The 23,087-nt window shown below is 55.3% G+C and overlaps 1 protein-coding gene across 1 annotated transcript; it reads right to left on the reverse strand.

Moving 5' to 3' along the window:
• Nucleotides 1-14,849: 14,849 nt before the first annotated feature.
• Nucleotides 14,850-18,510, reverse strand: ODF3L1 (outer dense fiber of sperm tails 3 like 1). Its single transcript, XM_047864458.1, has 4 exons — nt 18,136-18,510; nt 17,101-17,211; nt 16,085-16,198; nt 14,850-15,476 (listed from the first exon to the last, which is right to left on the reverse strand). Exons 1-4 carry the CDS (start codon nt 18,254-18,256, stop codon nt 14,995-14,997), a joined length of 828 nt encoding a protein of 275 aa, XP_047720414.1. The 5' UTR covers nt 18,257-18,510; the 3' UTR covers nt 14,850-14,994.
• Between the last annotated feature and the right edge of the window lie 4,577 nt (nt 18,511-23,087).

The raw sequence follows: 23,087 nt of genomic DNA on the forward strand, positions 1-23,087 counted from the left end.
CATAATCTCCTCCCCATCTAGGACTTCATGTGGGGTCTAGTGACACTTACAGACATCACAATAAGGTATATGATTGGCTCCAGCCAGCTGGGCCTCACAGCCTGCTCTAGACCTTGATTCCTCAGAGGCCCAGAGAGAGACAGGGGCTTGCTCAAGGTGCCCCGGCATCTGGAGCTGCATGAGTGGGAAGGGAAGCCCAGGACACTGGATGGCAGGGGGAGAGGAATGAGCCTGGAGGAGAGGCTTGAGCAAAAGGGTCAGAGGGGCTTTCTGGAGGAGGGAAGACATTCATGAGAAGTCCTCAGGTAGGGAGGGTTTGAATAGGCTGAGAAGCAGGGGGCCAAGAACAGGCCATGTTCAGGCAAAGCAGGAGACGGCTGGAGTCAGTAGCCTGATGAGGGGTCTCAGTGGGGGCTGTGGAACATGAACGCCCAGCTGGGCAGGGGAGCTCCTTACTGATTTCCCCTAGCCCACCCAGGACAGAAGCCTGTCCTGGTGCCTGGTCTCAGAGAGGGGGAATTCCTCACTTACCCTAACAGCGTGAGAGTCGGGGAGACAGGTCTGGGCCTCTCACCTCAACTACCGTCAGACAGGGGCCATCAAGTCACAGCTCTGTCTCCTCACAGTCTTCCCAGGGCAGGGGAAGAGGCTCCCAGCAGGCGGGCCCTTGCCAGCCTCGCCAGCCCCACCCCACCAGCAGGGCGGCAGGGACACAGGGGCACAGGAGGGGTTGCCCCAGCCACCCCTCCAGAGCAGGATTTTCCAGGGTTCCAGCCTCAGCTGGGAGCGGGCTATTTTTAGCAGGCTCTCCACAGCCGCGAGCTGTCTCAGAAGTGCCAGCGCGCTCATGCTCGGTCCCTCACTGTTCTCGGCTTTTAGCTCTTGCAGGGAGTGATTCTCGCACTCAGCACGCTCCGATTACCAGAGTGACCTGAGCAGCTGCCTCGCGTCTCCTCATCGATGGAGCCCATAGGCGAGTGACACGAGAGGAGGCTGCAGGCAGGCCTTCCCCCCACTGTTCTGCAGCCCTGCTGTCCCCCCAGCCACTCTGGCACCCTTCACAGCAAGGGAGGAGCCTGGGGGCAGAGGGTGGACGGATTTGTTGGCTTGATTCGCATGATGTATCAATTACTTCATGAGGTGTGAGGTACATTCTGGAGGAGCGGGAGCCCACCTGCCCCAGCCCTTTGCAGAAGGACCCGCCCGGGAGGGAGGTAGTTTACCCCACCCCAGGGAAGAGGAACTCATTGAGAAGAGCCCCACACTCCCCTCGATGGGGGCAGAGACTCTAATGTTTTCTGAGGGGTTCAGCAGTGCCAGGAGAGAGATGCACTGCTGTGCACGTAATAAACGGTTCATGCCATTCTTCACTTCCGCAGAGGGTTATAAACACACTGTGTTGATAGGTCTTCTAGTTCTTTAAGAGAACGTTAAGATTCAAAATCTGTTGTGGAATCTCCCAGGTTTTAAATGTTGGCAACTAGGTCAAGTTTTTAAAAGAATGTTGTGTAGTTTAAATGGAATGCATCCAGGAACCCTGCCTGACCCACTCACTGGCCAGGAGATGGGAGTGGTGCTAAGCATGGACCCAGCTTTCCAGCGCTCAGTCTGCTCCATTCCAAGAGGTGCCAGCATGGGAGGCCCCTCCATTCCAGAGGGGAGCAGCCTCAGGACCCCAGATCCCAAAGGGCAGGGCGCCATCCTTTAGGGCCCAACCAGCATTTTTCAAATGCTCGTCCAGGGAAACTAGTTCCAAGAGCTGTTGGTAGACGTTCCTTATTTATGGGCTAACACTCAGAATCTCTGGGTTCAACACAGCAAAACAGACTTCTTTATTGCAGGAGTTGCCCAAGCCTTTAACATGTAACAAAGTGCCTCGTGAATTTCCAGGAGGTGAGGCATATGCAGTGCTTCTCAAAATATTTCCACATGGAGCTCACTTTTAATGCACACCCATTAACTCTGCAAAAGATACCACCACTCCATAGAATGTGGTTCTGGAAGTGTGGCTCACCACACTCTTACCCATTCCTCAGACCCAACATCCCAGGGTGGCTGTAGCATAAGCATGGGGGGTAGGAAGAGTGGCAAAGGGGAAGCTGGGACCAGAAGGCACTAGTCAAGAGCATGGCTTTGTCTTGAGGGCAGAGTGTTAAGCCAGGAGGGACCTGGGGGACTAAAAGGTAAGCGCTCATTGCTCAGACACCAGACCAAAGGAGAGGGACCCGGCCAGAGGTAGGGAAAGTGCTCCAGAGTGGACAAGTCCCAGGGCTAAACGGTCAGGACTCGGTGGCTGGAAGGCTGTGGGGAATGCAGGGGAAGGAGGCAGTGAGGACGAAACCAAAAGAGGGGCTAAATGGACAGAGCCCAGACTGAGGCTTCCCTCCGTATGCCCTGCCCCACTACCCATCTCATAAGGGAGCCAGGCTCAGGCAAACTTAAGCCACCTGTGGTTCCCATGGCAACCGCGGGAGAGAAGCAGCTGGGCGAGCAGAGACAGAGAAGTGAGTGGGGAGGGGCTGCTGTCCTGATCCACGCCCTGTGGGACCCAGGAGTTCAGACCCTGCCCACCCCACCCCCCAGGCAGCTGATAGTGGCCAAAGGGTGGCCAGGAGAGAAAGGCAGGGCCCTGCCTGCTACTGCCCCCCAAGACTCCTGTTCCCAGAGCCCAGTTAAGAGGATGATCCAAGTTCTTGCTGCTGCAGTGAACCCCAACATCGCTCTGGTCCAGCCTGTGTCCACTGACGCTCAGCAGCCCTTGTCCCTACCTCTAGGAGGAAAGGCAGGGGCGATCCCCATGACTGTTTCTCTGCTGCCCGCGCAGCCACAGAGCTAATTTTAGCCCTGACATCAGGCTGCAGCCAGGGGCATTGGGTTGGAGAGGGCTGTGTGTCCGCCCAGTTCTAAATGCTGGGAGCTCTGAAGGCCCTGGGTGCCCAGAGGGAGGACTGGATGGCGACTGTCCTGACCCCTAGGCCCCTATCTGCCACACAGGCAGATACTCCCACCCCCACCGCTCACCTCCCTCTAGGACTTCCTGCTCTCCTGGGGACCCACACCCGGACAATAGCCACACCCTTAGCCAGACACACAGGCCCTCCAAGAGCTGGCCCTGCCCACTTTTGGGTTATTCCCATTGCTCTGGGCTCTCTTTCTGACCTAGTTAGGCTGGTTAGTAGTTAGCTGCCCCCACCCGCACACAGAGCCAATATGCTGTACTATCTATGTCCATACAGATAGGATGCTTCCAGCAACCCCAGAACCACATGCTAAAATCCTACTGTGGTTCAGATCAAATATCACCCCTTCCATTAAGCATTCCCCCATGCCTTAGTCAGAGCTAAATTCACCCGCCTCTGTGCACCCGACCTCCTTGTATCCCTCTATGAGGCTATTTGTGCACACACTGTCTCCCACGTGAGGCTCTAAGCCCCTGAGAGTCCTGTTCATCTGTTTGCCCCATAAACCCAGCATGATGCTTGGCATACGGTCAGCATTGCTGGGGCCTGGAGAGGGTGGAGGGTGAGTGTGGCCTCTTAAGAAGGGAAAGAAGCGGCCGATCCCAGCTCAGCCACTAGTTTGCCCTATAGTGATGGTGGCTGCCCCCACTCCCGATTCACAGTAAGAAGACTGCCCACTTCCGGCCCGATGGCTCCCTCTGAGAATCACCCGGGAGTAGGCCTAAATGTCTGACCCCAGAGGACATTCGCTGACCTCTGGCCTGGCGGGAAACGACTCAGGCCAGACATTCCCACTAAGTAACTTGACCTGAGACCTTCCACATGATGTAGTCAGTTCACGACTGAGGCAGAAGCCAAGAGCGTGTGTCTGGAGCGGCCAGGATGTAGACACAGTGCCACTGTGGAGATGAGGAGCAGACAAGGACAGAAGGGACAGTTCTGCAGCCCCAGCCTCAGCCACAGCCCTCCCTCCACAGACGCCCCACCCAGCCATCCAATCCCACCTGGCTCCACTCCTACCCCTGTTCTGTGTCCAGGCCCTGCGCCACAATGCCTCGCGTGTTCGTGATGTTGCTACAGTGCCCATGACCCCCATAATCACGCTCCCAGGCAACCTAGGTGACTGCCCAGCTCAGGGCGGGGAAGCCTCGGGGACCCTAGAAGGACCACAGCACAGAGAACGCTCTGTGCCCTCCCATGCCTTTCTCTGCTGTGGGAAGGTGGGCTCCCTGAACACGGCCGTGGGCCCTACATCCCAGCTCACAGGAGAAGACGCCCCTCGGGACTACAGGCCGCAGGGGTCAAGGGACCTTGTGCCCATGCTCCGGCTCTGGGAGAGACAGTGAGTTGCCTCTCAGGGCCTCCACTTGCCAGCCCACAGAGAAGGGTCCAGATAAGCCAGCGAGGAGTGAGGCACCCACCTGAGGGCCATGGCCTCCCCTGTCCAACCTGATGCCAAGACCCTGCTGCTTAACCTCCTAGGCTGGGGGCTACAGATGTGCTAGGCTGGGGCAGGATATGCGGTGGCCACCACTGGTCATGTGATTTTTCTCCCTGGGCCTCACTTTCCCCTTGTGTGAGTTCCTGAGGGCAGGACCTATGGTGGCTTCTGTTTCCCAGTCCGGAAGCTGCCACAGGCAGGGTTGGAGCTCCTCTAATTGATTCTATCCAAGCTCACAGGGCTGAGTGCACACCGGGCCTGACACGACTGTGTTTCCTCCCTCCTGTGTCAGAAGATGCTGGAAGAGGGGAAGGTGGGAGAGGGCCTGGAGGCCTAGGATGGAGCAGGCCCAGGAATGACCAGACTTGCCCCACCCTCACCCCCACAGCCATCCCCGAAGAGCCATTTCTCCAGGAGAAGGGACCCAGGTGGCAGCCGGCGGTCATAAAGCCGTCTCAGAAAGGCTCCTGATGGCCAAACGTAAGTGCCCGTGCCACGGGGAGTAGCAGAGCTGGTAAATTACCGCTGAGGGCTGCACACCGCCCCCACTCTGTATTTATATCCGCCTTGGTGCCTGAAAATGGATATTTATGCATTTTCAATATTCAGGGCAAACGCTCCATCACTCAGCACCGCGTGGTTGCAGCACATTACACCGGCCCCGCGGAGACGTTCCTCTTCCACCTGGCTTGCCAGTTTGGGGGCTTCCGAGTGGGGCCTGGACCCAGAGCCTCTACAGAGCCCCCGCCTCCATCTGCAGGCCCACAAGCCCCAGGGGGAAGTGGAGGGAACGAAGGGCCAGGCCAGCCTCTCCTTGGAGCCTCAGGACCAACTCAGAGACAGGGTCAGTCCCCACCCCCTTCTTTACAGAACAGCAGCCAAGCCTCCGAGAGGTTGGGTGCCCGGGACAGGCTCACACAACATCCTCTTTAGGCCGGGATTCCTCCATCCATGTCCCCAGGGGGGTGACCCCCTCCTGACCAGCCCACAGATATCCCAATCTCCAGATACTTCTGTGTATGTCTTATGGTCTGCCTCATCCTGTCTCAGATTCTCTAAATTCCTCTGTGTCTCATGGGCTCAGTCTCAGGCTCTCAGGTCTCTTTCTCTGTCTCTTTGACCCCTGGTGCCTGTGTCTCTTTGTCTCGCTCCTGTGCCCCATCCCCCCTTTCCTGCCTCACATGCTTTCTCTCTGAGTCCCTGTCCTTGTCCACCCCTGTTTCCCTGACTTCGTCATGGGGCCGAGATCAGGAGTGGGATGGCAGGAGCTGTCCTGGTATCCAGGAGGGGCCTCCTTGGGTGGTCATGTCTCCCCCCGGCCTGGCCCTGAGAAAGGAGGGCCCCTGAGCCACGGACCCACAGAGCACAGGTGGGGCTGAGGTAGGGAGTTTCCGGGAGCAGATTTCTACTCTGTGGAAGTGAGAGATGGGGTGAACCCCTCATCCCCAGAGCCATGCAGCGGGCCCTGCAAGGAGATTTCTGCATACGTCCAACCATCAGACCTTGAAGGGCCCATCATCTGGTTTTGGTGATGGGACTGAGTGATGGGGTCCCTGGGCCTACTCTGAACTGAAAGGGTTAATGCCTGGCCCCTGAGAGCTTCTTGAACATGCTCCTCCTCCTGCTCCTTCACCTTAACCTCTCCAGCTAGCCCCTCTTCTCCTCCCTCTCTCCCCCTCTTTCCCCCTCTCTCCCCCTTTCTCCCTCTGTCTCTCTCCATCCATCCATTCCTCTCTCCCTCTTTTCCTCCCTCTCTCTGTCACCAACGATAAGAATTAATTAACTATGTCCTCAGCTCCGGTCTCCTCACTTGCCCCAGGGAATTAACCAGCCCCAGCACCTCAGGCCTTGTTAGATTCCAGGAAAAACATAACGCTTGCCCTCTGCAGCATGTACGTGTGCGTGTGGGGGTCCCTGCACACGAAGAAGTACACACAGTGCCCACAGGGGCATGCCGCGTGCTATTGCGTGTTTCCATGTCTGGTCTGCCGGTTCGTCCACACGCACAGGTCTGGAGACGCCGGTCAGGATGTTTATGTGGATATTTTCATGAGTCTGCTAGTATGGATGAGGGTCTGCGTTCCCTACGGACATCTGCACGCGTGCATTGTATGTCTTTGCACTTAAGTCCACCTCCCTGTGGACATGTGTCTATCGAATCTGTGTGCTTGTACAGTGTGTCTGGGTATGTGCATTACCGTGCAAATCTGTTTGGACAAAGACCTATACGTCTCTGTGTTGTGCGTGCATGTGTGCATGTGCACATCTAACAGTATCGTGTGCTGGTGGGTGAGCGTGTCTACATGCTAATGTGTGTGTGTGTGTGTGTGTGTGTGTGCAGCGTACCTACACCCTGGCCGCCCTGCACACGTCTCCTTCCTGTCTCCCTGGGAGCCAGGGGCCCTGTCTCCAGCAAGAGCCCTTGTGCTGCATCTCTGGGGTGATGACGGTGGAGTCAGTGGCAGTGGCGGTACAGGTGGCAGGAGCCCAGAGGTAGGAAGGTGGAGGTGGTGTAGGGGAAGGCACCTGCTAATGAGGCCACCTTCCTTGCCGGGCCTGGGAGCCAGTACCACTAATTATCGCCTCAGTAAGCAGCTCCCCAGGGAAGGGCTGCTGTGGAGCCCTGCTTCCCTCCCTCCCCTGGGACCCCTTCTCCACCTCCTCCCTGGATCTGAAGACACTGCAGGAGCCCTGGGCACCAGAAGAAGGACAAAAAGAGAGGGGAGCCAGTAGCTCGTCCCACCAGGGGACCCAGGATGCCTGCCTGCCTGCCCATCAGCCTGCTGCCAGGAAGCCCACCTTTTAACATACTCCTCTGTGTCTCCAAAAGGCCTCCGGGAATTCAAATGTCCTTCTGGGGAAGTGAAGGCCTCCACACCCTGACCAGTCATTCCCTCCACAAACAACGAGCATACTTCTGTAAAATGAGCACTAGGCTGGGAGTCAAGTGGGCCAGATGATAATCCCAGCACTATGTGACCTTGGGCAAGTTCCTATACCTCTCTGGGCCTTGGTGTCCTTGTCTGAAAAATAGAAGAGGACTAGAGCCACTTTTCTCAAAGAATGACATATGCATCATTGGTGAGACACAAGACTATTTTTGATAGTACAGAGAAATGGGCATCTGCTATTTTAACTATGTATTTTCATGTGTATGTTCTCACATATGTGTGCATATGTGTGTATTTAACTAGCACATCAGACCCCTGATTTCACAAACATTGCTTCAGACAAGGCTAAAACACACATTTAAATTTTAAAAGTGAGCCAGTCTAAGGAAAAATGTTAAGTGAGAGTAAAGACTGGCATCTGAGTATGACAACGGTCCTGGTGGAAGCTGATGAGTGACTCCAGCCCCGGGTCAGAGGGTCCCTGAGACCTTCCAACTCTGAGAGGCAGTGGGTTCAAGGCCTCAAGCCCCCTGGAATGAGAAATACGCAGACTGTTCCTTAGTTCCCACTCTTGTCCTCATCGTCACTATGACAGACCGCCACGTGGAACAGCAGAAGTTGCTATGGGGTAAGTGGGACAGTCCCTCCTGGCCACAGGCCCCCACGAGATCTCAGATGACACAGGCAGTGTCCACACATGTGGCCCCTGGGGCGGATCGGGCCAGTTAGGCCAGGGCAGGGAAATGGCACATGGTAAAGGCAGAGGTCGCGGGGGTCTGAGCAGAGATGGCTCCGGCTGGGCCTGAGGTGCCCTGGGGACTCAGTAGCCACATCTCCTGTGGAACCTAGGGAGGAGGCTGTCTGAGCACCCCAGGCCAGTGATTAAGGTATTCCACCTGCCCTGCCCAGGGAAGAGAAGCCTGTCCCACAGCCCCAAATGTCTCTGTCCTCCAAGAGGCAAGAGGCCGGGTATGAATCACAGGAATTTACAGCCCAGCCCGGCGTGGGATTTATGAGTCTGCCTCAAGCCCGGCCAGCGGGGAGTGGCCGCCTGTCAGCCCCCCATTGCCCCTGATTGATGAGGCTGTTTCCTGCCAAGAAAAACTCCCCTCTGTGGCAGACAGCGGAGGGAAAGGTTCCCAGGCCCAAGGGCCAGCCCATCACCCCATACCTGCCCAGACCTGGACCCCTGTCCTGCTCTCACAGCCCACACTTCCCATGATTCCCCCAGTTCCACACACTGACACCCAGTGAGGATGTGCACCTGAAGGGCCTGGCTCCCCAGTCAGAGTTCCACCTTCCCAGACCTGCCACGTACTCACCCCTTTGCAGCACCCTTCAAAACAGAGCCATCGCGGGGCCCAAGGCTGGACATGCCAAATTCCAGAATGGATCTCTGAGGGAATCTAGCGCACACACATTTCACAGATGAGCCAGAGGTCCAGAGAGGGATGGCTTTGCCCAAAGTCACACAGCAGCACAGTGGTGCGGCTGAGACCTGAGCCACAAGACCCTGGACTAGTCATTTCCAGGTGTGGTCATAGCTGATTTCTGTGGTGCCGATGGGGATACTTTTCATCTCCAAATAAGGACTCCTCTCTGGAGAATCTATGGACTTGGGTTAGACTCCCTCCTCCACCACTTTGTGTCTGAAAGTCACAACATCTCTGCGCTTCCTCACCTGAAAAATGGGCTCAAAAGTGACCCTGACCTTCTGGGTCGTCATGAGATTCAAGTGATACAATGCAGGAAAAGTCCCAGGACAGAGCTGGGCTCCTAGCAGGTGCTCCCTAGGTGATGGAGATGGCCCTTCACCATCCCTAATGACTTAAAGGGCCCCACTGCCTGATTTGCTAGGAGGAGAGGGGACAGTTTAGGGCAGGTAGAGCATAAGAAACAAAGAGAGGATGTATATAGGCCTGAAGGATGGGAGTGAGGCTGCTTCCTGCCGGAAGAAATCCTGAAAGGATCCCTGGAGCAGGAGGCTTCAGGCAGATGATTCAGAGCTTCACCTCTCTCGCCCTAAGGCCACTTTGGGGCTTTCCAAGCACCACAGGGCTAAGGGGAAGCACCTTGCCCTAAAAGCCAATGCCAGCCCAAGCTTCTTCCCTGGATGACCTGCAGCCAAGCTCCTCACCTCACTAGGCATCTGCAAACCGGGCCAGAGAGAACCAGACAACACACACTAGAGGCATCCTCCCGTTCTGACCCTCATGCAAGCCCATCCCCTGCAGTACCCAAATCTTGCCACTGGGTAGCAGCAGGGAGTAAAGCCGGGGTCCAGCCTCCTTCCTGCTGCAGAGGCTGCAGCCGCTGCTGGCCAGTCCCACCCCAGCACCAGGAGTTCTTTGCACCCCTACACCCTCAGTTCCTCCAGGGAACCAGAGGTGGGTAACCACCCACATCCAGACATGTGATCCTCCCCCCCCCCGGCCCCACAGAGCAGCCAGCATTCTTTACACTTTTTCAGATGGGGAAACTGAGGTCCAGAGAGGGGAGGACTTGTTCTAGGTCACACAGCAATCACGGCAGAGCCAAGTGTCCAAACCTCTCTCCCAGCCTCCAGCCTCCTGTGGAGGCTGCGTGAAGGGACAGACTTGGGCTGGAATCCTGGAACTCTCCCCCGTGACCGTGCGTTACTGGACAGGTTACCCACACTCTGTGACTCTCGACTTATGTAAGTGCCTGGCACATGGCAAGTGCCCAGCTGCTTTGTTTCAGCTACATATTACACCCCACAAGAGCAGACATGTGTCTATCTTACCCTCCTCGGTGTCCCCAGAGCCCAGCATGGGGAGGGGGCATGTTCAGAGGAGATGCCTGGAGGCCCCCTTCTGCCTGGCACTGGGTCTAAGGGTGCCTCCCCGAGTGCCTTCCACTCTCCCAGGTCAATCTTTGCATTCTTCTCCACCCTCGGCAGCCCTGCCTGGTGCCCACACGCCCCGGGCCCTGGGGTAGCGGCTTCTGCTCAACCCAGCTCACCTTTTCTCCCCATCTCTCTCAGCCCCCTTTTTCTCTGTCCCTGCCTCTCCCTCGGTCCTGCTGAGCCCCTGCTCTGCACTACCTGCTGTGTTTACAAGACAACGATGACAGGTTTTTATTTCTCTCTTTTGTCTCCCTTCCTCCCCTGAAGGGAGACGTGTTTCCCCTCTCCCAGGAAAAAATGAAGGTTCCAGAAGAGAAAAAGCAAACAAAGGACAGTGGGACCATGGGTACCTCCCAACCCCCACACCCACATCTACCCATAGGCCACACACATCCACACCATCCTCCTCTTGTCAGGGCCTCTGAGAACTGCTCTGTTATTTGGGGGGTAATTGAAAATGTCGGTCTTTATTCTAGAGGATAAACAGGGCCAAGGGACTGGGAGAGCAAGAGGGAGAGTGAGAGAAGAGAAAGGGACGCCAGAGGGAGACAGAAAGACTTAGGGAAGAGCCAGATGGGAGAGCGTGGACACAGAGGGAGAGAAGCCGGGAGGAACAGGACCGGGCAGACTCTCTGCCTCCAGTGAGCTTGGAGATGCGGCTTCTGACCCGCACCAGGACCCCAGGGGCATGTGCTCTCCAACAAGCTCCCCCATCCACACCCCAGCAAGGGCCAGGAACAGGATTGCCAGGTGGCAGGAGCACCTATGCCAGTCCTCCTGTCCTTGGGTGGCCCCTGGAGTGGGCATCTCTGAGTGCTCAAGGCAGGGAGAAGGGATCTGGCTTGTCTTCGTGGACGAGAGCTCCCAACCAAATGCACCCCATCCAGAGGCAGGACCCCAGACTGGAGGGCTGACCCCCAGCTCACGCCCCAACGTCCTCCTGAGCGTGGAGACCCAATCTCCCCTCCCACAGCCCCACCCCCCACCCCATCTGCACCTGTGCATGGTAGGGAGGGAGCACTCTCATTTACTTTACTTCTCCTGGGCAGTGAGAGGTACACCTGAGCCCGAGCAGATGTATGCATGCACGTGAGATAAAGAGGCGCCTGGAGAGGGGGTGTGCCTATGTAGTAAAAGGTGAGTGTCGGGTACGGTGTGGTGCCCGTGTCTGTCTCTCCCTGTGAGTGCAACATAAAGCCTGTGTTTGGGTCTGGTGTCAGGGCTGTACGTGCGAGCAGTAAGGTGTCGTGTCTGTGCATGCATAAGTGTGTGTGCACAAGTGAGCACATTCTATAAGGAGAATCTGTGCCTTGTCTCTGTGTGTAGGTGGGCAAGGGACATGTGTTTCTGCACAACCCCCACCTGTGTGCCTGTGGATGATGTGTCAATGTGTCTCCCAGGCAGGGCCCCTCTTCCTCCCAGCCCAGGGTCACCATCCTCCCAGCTCCTGGGAGCCAGAGTGACAACTAGCACTCAGGGTCTCTCCAGCCACAACAGAATGACAGAGACCAGCAGCCCCAGCCGGTATCGAGGAGCAGGAGCGTCATGTGATTGCAGTGTTATTACCACCACACCCTGCGGGGATGCCCCGTGAAGGTCAGGCCTCTCCTGCCCCGGGAGAGAAAGGAGGAAACTCTGGAGGGCAGCGTGCCATTCACTGACCCTCACCCCCACCCCACTGTCTGTTCACGGTTAGAGAAAGCTGCTTCCATCCTCCCCCCAAGCCGCTCTCCGAACACCTGTTGGGCATGGCTGGGCCTTCACCATCTCTTGGTACCCCCAGGTGCAGCCAGAGCCTGGCATAGGGCAGGATTTCAGCAAATGTTTATTGGATGAATAAATGAATGATCGTGTCTGTATGCATCACATGCCAGGCTCCAGGGCCCAAGTATCTGAGGGCACAGGTTAAGTCCTACAACCATTCAGACCAGGGGGGCACCTGTGTGGCTCAGTCAGTTAAGCATCAGACTTTGGCTCAGGTCATGATCTCGCAGTTCGTGACCACGAGCCTCTCTTTGGGTGAGCCCCGCTTCTGTCTCTCTCTGTCTCTCTCTGTCTCTCTGTCTCTCTCTCTCTCTCTGCCCCTGGTGGGATTCTCTCTCTCTGCCCCTTGCTCACTTATTCCCCCTCTCTCTCAAGAAAGAAAGAAAGAAAGAAAAAAAGAAAGAAAGAAAGAAAGAAAGAAGAAAGAATTCAGACAAGGATTTCTGCCAGGTCAAGTGTGCCCCCCGCCAAGTTGTTCAGAAGGGGTGGGGTGAGCACTCAGCCAGGCCTGGAAGGCCATGCCCACCAACCTCTTGCAGGTAACCTACCCAGTCACCACCACAGAGGAGGCAAAGCCAAGAGATGGGGATTGCTTTATCAAAAGGTCGATCTCAAGCTAAATGACCCTGTCATTTTGTGGGCTGAGGCACAAAGGAAGTCCCATTCATCTTCCCCAGAGGCCGCATCCCCTTCTTCCCAAGGCCATCTCTCTCCCAAACATCTTCATCCCCCCAAAGACTCCTTCTGAGTCCTCTAGCCTCCTCTCCTTCCCTTGGGACCACAAACCAAGTGTTAATTCTAGCTTTAGGGCTAATATCCAGTCCCTACCCATATCTGGTGGCAGCTGGAGCCAGGCTGAGGGTCTGTCCTAGATTGAGCCCTGACTCTAGTCACAGACCGACCCAAACCTAGCCACACACTGAACCCTGGGTCTGGTCACACACTGAACCCCAGACCCTAGTCATAGAGTGAGCCTAGACCTTTATTTAGAGACAGGCCATCAACTTGTCATATGGCTGCTACTTCCTTGGCTCTGGGCCTCAGCTTTCTCATTTTTCCAGTGGAGGGCCTTGGAACTGGATAGGCACAAAATCAGAAAATCCCTATTCAAAGGTTGGCCTGTAGCTTCCCTGACCTGGTGACACAGAAGAGCATCAGCCACTGCCACCTGCCAGCCCCCACCCCCATCCAGTACTTTCAGCCCAAGCATCACTAATTTTTGCAGCCGCTGTGATAAATGGCATTGTCGGCAAAATGACATCTTTCTAATCTGCTGCAAGACAGATGGGTCCCCAAGCTCCCTCGTTCTCTCTCGAGCCTGCCCGGACCAGCCTTGTTGAGGAGCAGGGAGGACAAGACAGACATAATACCCCAGGCCTGGGGGCTAGCGGGGTGGCAGGGAGGGAATTTCTGGGCCCTGCGTCAGGTATGATCCAGGTGGGGTTTCCTACAAACCCCTTTAAAAAATACTCAGTGTTGTTGCTGTTGTTTGAATATCCCACAGACATTCTCTGATCCTTTCTACCCAAAGTTAGTTCTTCAGTTCAATTTTCAATTTTAATTAAAACCTGAATATTGCTCACCCTCGAAAGGATGAGCCACCCGACACCGGTTCTGAGGGGCCCTCTCTTCCTGCCTCCCACCATTCTTGGGGCAGTGGCTGTGGAAGAACATGCATCTGCCTGAGCCATCAGGCCTGGGGGGTATTCTGCCTCCTCTCCTCCCTCCCTGGGCCCCTTTCCCTCCATAGTTCTGGCCTCCCACCCCATTGGCTCCAGGCTACAGAAAAGGGGTGAAATCCCCTTCTGCCTCCTGGCCAGGGATGCTGGGAGAGGGGCTGGTCCCAGAGGCAAGGGCAACTCCCGAAGGGAGATCTGGATATGAAGAATTAAGGAAGGACAAATGCCAGCCCCAGAGACCCCAGCTTTCCCAGAGATGGAGACAGAGGCCAGAGAGCTGGCACCTATGTGCCCCAAAGCTGCAAAGCTGGAAGGGATGGGGCGGGGCAGGCAGGTGGGCAGGACTCGACTCACAAGTAGGGCAACACTGCCCCCTCCTGGCTCCTCCTCTGCCGGGCACTGCAGGGCTAAGCTGTTGAGTGTGGGGACGAACTAGCGGCTCCCCCAAGACCATATGCGGCATACAGACCCTTCTCCCAGAAGTCCACTTGGCCCCTTCGCTCCTCCTAGGCTGACTGCAGCCTGCAGGCTCTGCCCGTTCTGTCCAACCTTCTCTCACTGTCCAAAGAATTCTGCAAATGACGCATCTTATCTAGCTCCACCTTGCTGAGAACAAAGCCAGAGTGCCCTCCAATTGCCCACGATCTGGTCCTGTTATTGGCCAGCCTCCTGCAGCCCAGGCTCCTGCCCTCTGAGCCTGCCCCAGGCTCCTGCCCTGTACATTTTGGTCCCACATGCCTGTCTTTTCTCTCATCTTTACCGCCCCCGAGAATACCCTCTCTTCTACACACTGTCTCTGCTTGTCCTCCTATGTCCCCCCCCCCCGCCAGGAAAAATCCTTCTACCCCCATCCCCAGCCAGATGACCCCTCCGTCTTCTGCCCTGCTCCTCTCTTGGGTACTGACCACTGCCAGGGATCAGAGTCACACAGTTATGGAGCTGGAGGGAACCTGGACATCCTCCAGACATACGCTCCCCCCCTCACTGTCCAAAGGGCAACCTGAGGCCCAGAGGACAGGAGCTGCACAAGGCCACACCGCCATTAGTGGCAGAGTTAGGACTAGAACACGGGTTCTCCGGAGTCGCTGCCCAGGGTTTCTTGGAGAACACATGACTGCCTCCCTGGTGAGCCAGAACAGAACTTCTCCCACACAGGGACCCCTACAATGCCTCCCAGTATCCCAGCCCCTCACCCAGGGCAGGGCCCAAAGGAAGCAGCTGTGAGTGTTTGCAAAACAAAAAGCGAACTAAGTGAAAATATTTATTTAATGCCTTCTGTGAGCTAGACACAGCGGGCACCAACTCTGTTACTCAAAATCTCAGTAAATTGCTCAATTTGGTACAGAAAAATAACTTCTGTGGGGAGGGGTGGGTGAGTGCACCAGGAAGGGCCTTAGTCGTGAATGTCGATGACCAGCGGGCACAGGTGGGGTGAGTGCTTGACGCCCATGGTGAAAGCGGGTGTTCGGGGTTTGTGCACCGTGACCTTCTGGACATCGTGGGAGCCAGGGCCAGGCCGAGGTGTGTGGTCCATCGGGTAGGCAAATCGCTTGGCCATGCTATAGCTGGGGCTGCGGTTCTGGTAGACAGAGGGCTCAGGCCGGGAGCGTGTGGCCGGCCCAGGGCCTCCAGCCACATTCTCCTTGTAGAACCAGTTCTTGTGCTCAGAGGCCAAGCTATAGCAAGGAGCAGCTCGGCTGACAGGGTTATTGGGCCCCAGCAAGAGTGGCAGCTGGTACTTGTTGGGGGCTGGGTTGGGGTCTGTCACCCGGTACGGCCACCGGTAGCCGAAAGCATACTGGGGAGCCCTACGTTCCCCAGGTGGGTGGGTCTTCTCTAGGTCGTAATGGCAGGAGGCTGGGATGGGGCTCAGGCCTGCAAGTGGATGAATGGAAGGGAGGGGTCTCAAGGCGGGAGCCAGGCCGCATCTCCTGGTGCCCAGCTGATGGGTAAGAGGTCTTGGTTAGCCTACTGTGACTTCACTATAACCACTTTATCAACATGCAGGGCCATCAACTCCCCTGCATAGGGCCATGGGCAGGGGGAGGGACTTAGGCCATCCTGACATCAGCACTGACACTGTTGTCATAATATAAAAATCACAAATGTCATCAGAATGCCACCCTTGGAATGTCAGCATCCTGACATCCTCCCTGTGACAGCACCAAGAAAATATCCTGAAATCACGACGGCCTGTGAGCTCATTAGCATGACAATATCCCTGATGCAACATGAGTCCCATGACATTTTTATCAGATCATCACCTGGCGACATATGTGCATAACACTGGCCTCAAGACCTAAGTACTGTGACACAGACATGGCAACATCAGTGTCTTAATGTAACATTGCAGGGAGATGCCAGTATCCAAAGACACACCTGGCAGAGGCGAGTCATTACTGCTTGTCCCTGCTCAGGTCCTGAGGGTGAACCCCCATCCTCAAACCTCCCAACTCCCACATGCCTCCCCTGTCCCATCTTACACAGGTTAGAGATGCGCTCTCCCATAGGGACCTGCGTGCAGCTGGACATTCCAAACCGAGTTATTTTGGGATCGAAGAAATAGCAAGGCCCAGGGCTGCAAATGTCTGTGACCCCTGCAGGACAGCCACAGAGAGGCCGGGTCAGCCCCAGAGGCCGCTCTATGGTGAGCCTGGACTGCCTCCAGAGGAGATCCCCCTCCCCCAAACAGAAGTGAGAGCTCCCTTCCGATTCCCTGGGTGTTTTCCAACCCTTGATTTCCTCATCTACAAAATGGGGCTTTTAATGCATGACCTAACAGTCTCCAGAAGTCGCTCAAAGAAACAGATAAAATGACAGCTGCATGGCAGCTTGGGCAGCCCCCATCGGGGATTGGTGCCAAGGGGTAATAATAGACATAGTGACTATTGTTAGTACTGAGAGGCCCAGCCCCGGACAGGGGGTTCCCCTGCTGAGGAGGATGTGTCATCCCAAGGAGGGACCCAGCAGGCCTCTAGATCTCAGACCCCCAGATACACACCTCAACACCCCTACCCACCCTTCCTCTCGTTGGCCTCAACCAGCAAGCCCCAGCTCCTCTGTGGCTCTCTGCTCCGGCCCTTCCAGGCATTTCTAAGCCCCCCGGGGAAGCCTTGGGAGCCACCACTCTGTACCATTTTCCCCCACTCCCCAGCTATTCCTGCCCAGCTAAAGTGCCGTCTCCAGAGCTCAGACAGAGAGGAGACCGTACTCTGCCATCTGGACAGTGACAATCCCTGCCTTCAAAGCTCCCTCAGGAGGTCCAGCTGGGAGCTGCCCACAGCGTTGCCTTTAGAGGAGTGGGTTACCTGGGCATCTCCCTGCTGGCTTGCTTCTGGACCCAGCAGGCCCCCTGGGGGTCCTCTTCAGGGCAGGCCCGAGTTCCCAGGGTCCTGTGGCTATAGATGATGGCTCCCTACCTCTCACTGCGACCCCAAACATCTAAGGATGATAACCCTAAGCCCGACGAGTAGGGATGACGGGCACGGCGAGCACTCACGCTTCTCCGAGTGCCGTGTGTGCAGACTGTAGGCTGGCTCCTGGAACATGGAGATGTCATGGTCTACATAACCCGTGCAGGATGGCCGGAGGTATTTGGCAGGGCCCGGACCTGTGAGGATGGACGGGGCAGCCCTCAGGCTTGGCCCACCCGCCCAGTCAGAGGCAGGGTGCCATGAGAACACTGGGGGTTTTCCTCCCACTGATGTCACACTGCCACAAATCCCACCGTCGAGCTTCCCCATGGGGAAAGACAGTGTTTCCACATAAAATGCAACTGATCTCACACAGGCAATGCACAATATGAAAGATAATAGTCACAATTAGTTGAGAACGTATTCTGCACCAGACACCTTGCGAACTATTTTATATGGATCATCTCAGCTAAGCCTCTCAACAACTCCGTAAAACAGATACTATTGTGTTTTCCATCTTCACAGATGAGAAAATTGGGGCTTATAAATATCCATTTGGAGGCACCTGGGTGTCTCAGCCAGTTAAGTGTCCAACTTGACTTTGGCTCAGGTCATGATCTCACGATTGTGAGATCAAGCCCCACATCAGGCTCCTTGATGGGCCTGAAACGTGCTTAAGATTCTTTCTCTCTCTCTCTCTCTCTCTCTCTCTCTCTCTCTTTCTCTCTCTCTCTCTCCCTCATCCTAAACCACCTCCCACATAGAGCAACAATCAGTCATTAACAATGTAATAAGAATTAGTTTGTCTGCTTTCAGTTGAGAGTAAGATTCGAGAGAAGTGAGGAAAGCTACAGGTGGGCTAAAAGCTCCATTGAATCCCTAGCTTTTTTCCAAAATTGGCCGCATTTCATACCCCATGGTCCCTCCCATCCATACCCCCCTGAAAATTCCCAGCAGCTAATACTGCCTCTGAGGTTCAGCTTGAAGGTGCAGGTCTTTGGTAGGCTTGGAGGAGAGTCCTCTAGAACTTGGCAGGAGGCAGGGCTGGAAGGCTGGGGCACCTTCAGCAGCCCTGCAGAGAAAGAAATCAACCCAGGCTCAGGGCAGGAGACTTCTCTCACCTTTGATCATTGCCATGATCACAGGGGTCTGCTTTACCTCTTGCCGTGACGGCACCTGAACCTTCTCCTCTGGGTGCTGCCCATAGAACACAGAGTTCTTGGCCCCCTTGGCCAGCTTCATGGCTAAGGCCAAGGAGGGGGCAACAGCATCTACTGAGAGACCCAAGTAGTAGGCAAGGAGCTGGACCTGTGTAGAACCTGTTCCAAAAGCCCCTGCCCAAACCCCTGTGTCCCCTCTCTCCCCCTCTCCAGAGGCTGCGTGGGGGTTGGGAAGGAAGTCGATCCTCTGGCTTGAGCAGCTGCGGCTGTCTGGGGTGCAGCCAGCCACAGGACCTAGCAGGCTGGAGCTTGGGATGACATCATCGCAGAACTTGGACTGTGAGACCCAGAGTGTTTATTTCCCCCTGTTGCCATGACAGCTCAGCTTTAGAACCCTGAAAACTAGGCCCCACTGCCCCCTACTCCCAATCAGGCTAAATAGTCTGATGGTCCCCAGAACCCTGGGTCAGGTTAGAAGAAGAGAGAGGTGGAGTGACAGAGCCCGCTCTTCACTCCTGATGGATTGGGTGCCTTGAAGTTGGGGAAAGGAATGGAAAGTGTGGGTGGGTCCTGGGGGATAGGTTCCTGCAGCTCGGACAATCCCTGGGGTGGCCTTCTATCCCCTGCCCCTCCCTCTATCCCCCCCCCCCCCCGCCCATTCTGGATATGCCCTCTTTTCTGTTTTTCCTTGGAAAAAGATCAAAGCAATTATTTCACACTAAGGTGTAACTGTCTGCTAGCTTCCCAGACTCCTATCCCAGGGCAGTGTCTTTAGAGATCCACATCTAGCTCAAGGAATGCTTACCTGCTGCTGGCATTTCAGGCAGTGAGTGGGGAGCAGATAAGGAGGACGGAGGGGTGGCACTGAGGCCTGAAAAGCCACTTCCTGTGCCTAGTAGAGAGTACCCCCCAGAGTAGGGGTAGTTTGAGAGGAAACACTGAGGGGTAGCAAAGATACCCAAATGCTAAACGATTGACAGATGAGCCCCGGGGCTGAGGAAATGTTGGTGACACCTTCCCCCCTTAACATTCAGGTTTTAGAGCCCCGGGGCCTGTTTGTACCCACCAGCTCATAGCTGCTCAGACTGGGGATTTGATCAGAACCAGCTAAGAGGGGCTCCCATCTCTGGAAAAGATGACTGCTGGCTTTAGAGAGGGTGTCTGCCACAGCCCCAGGACGCAAATAAAGAAACTGAGGCCGCAAAAGGGGCAAGGACTTACCCAAAGTCTCCCATTATATCAGTAGCAGAGACGGAACCAGGGCACAAACCCAGGGCTCTCTTTGGCTCACAGCCTCTGATCTAATGGAAACCAAACCACACTCTGAGCTCATCCCAACCAGCAGACGCAATGAGGACTCAGGGCCAGGCATGTTGGCACTCCAGAAGCCCTTGTGGGACTGAACGGCTCAAAACAGAGGGCAGGGCCTCACCCAGTGGCAGCAGACCCTCCCTGTGTCCCTCACATGCAGCCAAGCCTCTGATTTCTGGACAGAGTGGGCCAGGCAGGGCTGGGATTGGCCTCAGGCCACAGGCAGTGCTGCCTCCTTACCCCCATCCTCGTCAGCCTTTCCTGGAGGAGGCTGCGGGCCTGCTGGGCCCAAGCCCTGCCAGTCCCCTCACGCTGAGGTGGGGCGGGGACCTCCACCTTCCTGGTCTGGGGAGGCAGGCGGGGTGGAGTCTCCAAGTATCTCAGACCCAGGGAGCCTTCCTACCACACCCCTGCCTTGCTCCTGTCTGTCACCCGTGTGCATGGCTCTTTTGGGGCGACTGAGCCACTAGACCCCAGTCAATCACAAACCACCCACTCCTGCTCCAAATGCTCCCTTCTTTTCAGCCTTTAACAGAGACCTAGCTCGCCCTTGGAGACAGACCTTGGTCCTCACTGAAGCTGCTGTCCTGTCTCTCACACCCCCGACCCTCAGAGTCCGAGGTGGAGCGGATCTTTGGTCTCCTTGGCACTCACCCGGCAGTGTCCCCCTCCCTGTCAGAAGTACCACTCCTCGAGGGTTCCAGCATCCAGGGTGCCCCCCCTCATCTCCTCGGGGCTGCCATCTGTCCTGACTTGTAAACCTGGTGGTGTTGGCTCATGACCTTCTTCCCCACCCACCCAACCCCTGCCATCACCCCGGGTGACAAGGCTTTCCAGGGAACCACCAATCCTTTGGCCTCTCAGTTCCTAGATTTCTTCCTCTCCGAACACCTCCCCTCCACTCCCTCGCAGCCCCCTCTCCCCAGCACACACCAGGCTTCCCACCACCATCCGGGTCACTGACCATCCACCTCCCTCTGGAAGGCGTGCCAGCCTACACTTCTGGCCTTTGCCACTCTGGCTGCACACATCGCCTGCCAGCAGTGAGACCCCACCGCTCACCGTGCTCCTTCTCCCTTCACTGCCCTCCTTGTCCAGCTGCCCCCCTGGGACACCCCAGCCCTGAGTCACTAGGTCTGCCTTGTCTGCCTGCACCAGGCAGCTAAAAGCTGTTGGGATTAGTATTGTGGCTTCCGAACCCTGGACTGGTCTCCACACTGCCCAGTGCCCATCACCACACCGGCCGGCTTGCTCTCTCCCTCTCCCCAGAGGTCGCTTCAAACACAGCTCATTCCCGTCTACCTGCCCAGCCCTCCTTCCGGCCCCCTGCTCCAACCTCCTTCTCAGCAGAGGAAATAGGCCATCAGACAGCACTCTTACCCAAACCTTCCCTACCCTGCTGTTGGGGCCACCGGCTCCTGCTGCCTACTGCTTCCATTCCCTCCTGGGGCTCAGGAGGGCTCATCAAGACCTTCTCCCATTCCTTTCACCGAATCAAAGATGTCTAACCCCTCACTGGGTCCCTTCCTATCACACATACCCTTCCATCTGTTAGAAACCATCTTCCTGACCCCACACACCTCTCCTTCACTGCCTGTATCCCTCTCCCTTCGTCCAGACAAACTTCCCCGAAGAGGCATTTTCCCTGTTGTCTCTGTTGTCGCCTCCTTTCACTCTTCAGCTCTGCAGGCTGGCTTCAGGCCGTCACTCCGCCTAAACTATGACCTGACAGGGAAAGCTGCAGCCAATGGACACTTCTCACCCTCGTCAGATTGGCTTCCAGGACCAAATGACCAACCACTCCCTCCCTACCCGCAGCACCCCATGTCCCCACTGCCCCTTCCCAGCCTTCTTCCTGGCTCCTCCTTCTCAATCTGACCTTTCAATGTTGGCATATATCTATTAATTGCAAAGGGAAAAACAGTAACTCTACAGGGAGAATCCTGGCAAGCACCACCTCGACCACGTGATGTAAATTAACATCATCAACAGTGGGACAGATAAATGTCTTGCACCTCCTGGGGGAGGCACTGAGAAGGGCACAGCATCACTTCTGGGGTCTTCCCACTGCAGATGCAGGATCTGAATCCAATTATGAAGAAACTAGAGAAACTCAAATCAAGATTCACTTTGCAAAAATGGCAATGTCATGAAAGACAAAGAAACACCGAAGAAAAACACTTTTCCAGATGAACAGAAACTCAAGAGGTTTCTCAATGAGGGGAGAAACCTCTCTCAATGAGGGGGCCCTGGCTGGCTCAGTCGGTTAAACATCTGACTCTTGGTTTCGGCTCAGGTCATGATCTCATGGTTCATGAGTTCGGATCCTGCATGGGGGCTCCACGATGACAGTGCAGAGCCTGCTCGGAATTCTCTCTCTCTCTCTCTCTCTCTCTCGCTCTCTGCCCCTTCACCACTCGCTCTCAAAATAAATAAATAAACTTTAAAAAAAAAAAAAAAGGAAAAGAGGACAACAAAATGCAATGCCACAGCCAGAATTCTCTTTTGCTATCAAGGATATTACTGGGGAAATTGGCAAAACTGGACAAAGGTCTGTGGCTAATTAAGAACATTGTACTAATGTTAATTTCCTGATTTTGATCATGGCTGTCTGGTTGTGAAAGAGAAGGCCCTTGTTCTTAGGAAATAGCCACTGAAGTATGCAAGGATAAAGGAGCATCATGTCTGCAACTTAACTCTCCAATAGCTCAGGAAAAAATACGTATATACCTAGAAAATTTAATATCTGGTGAAATATTAATGTTTGGTAAATCTTGTGAAGAGTATGTGGGAAACATCTGTGATGGTCTTGTTGCTTTCCTGCAAGTGTGAAATTATGTCCCGAAAAAGGTTAAGAGGGGGCGCCTGGGTGGCTCAGTCGGTTAAGCGTCCGACTTCGGCTCAGGTCACGATCTCGCGGTATGTGAGTTCGAGCCCCGCATCGGACTCTGTGCTGACTGCTCAGAGCCTGGAGCCTGTTTCAGATTCTGTGTCTCCCTCTCTGTCTGACCCTCCCCCGTTCATGCTCTGTCTCTCTCTGTCTCAAAAATAAATAAACGTTAAAAAAAAAATTAAAAAAAAAAAAAAAGGTTAAGAGGAGAACTATTAGTGTCTCAGAATTCAGTCCGGGGCCTTCCTGTCATTTTACCCCACCCACCTCTCGCCAGGGAAGCCCACCCTCTTGTTGCTTCAGTCCCACTGTCTGTCCTCCAACAATTCCCAAACAGACATGCCCCTGGCCCAGGCCTTCTCGGGGGCTTTGACCCACACAGCCTACAGCCTACACTGTATCACTGGGTTTCTCACAAGCACCTCAAAATCAACACACCCAGAGGCGCCTGGGTGGCTCAGTTGGTTAAGCATCTGACTCTTGATTTTGGCTCAGGTCATGATCCCATGGTTCTTGAGAACAATCTGACAGCACAGAACCTGCCTGGGAGTCTCTTGCTTTGCCTCTTCCCCACTCTCTCTCTCAAAATAAATAAAAATTTTTTAAAGTAATATTTGTTGAATGAATGAATGAATGAATGGGTTGATCCATTGATTGATCAAGGAAACGTTCCTTCTTGTGGGAGCAGAGTCCCAGCGCCATGCCCAGTCTG

The sequence above is a fragment of the Prionailurus viverrinus genome, chromosome B3 (assembly GCF_022837055.1).
Source record: "Prionailurus viverrinus isolate Anna chromosome B3, UM_Priviv_1.0, whole genome shotgun sequence".
NCBI lineage: Eukaryota > Metazoa > Chordata > Mammalia > Carnivora > Felidae > Prionailurus > Prionailurus viverrinus.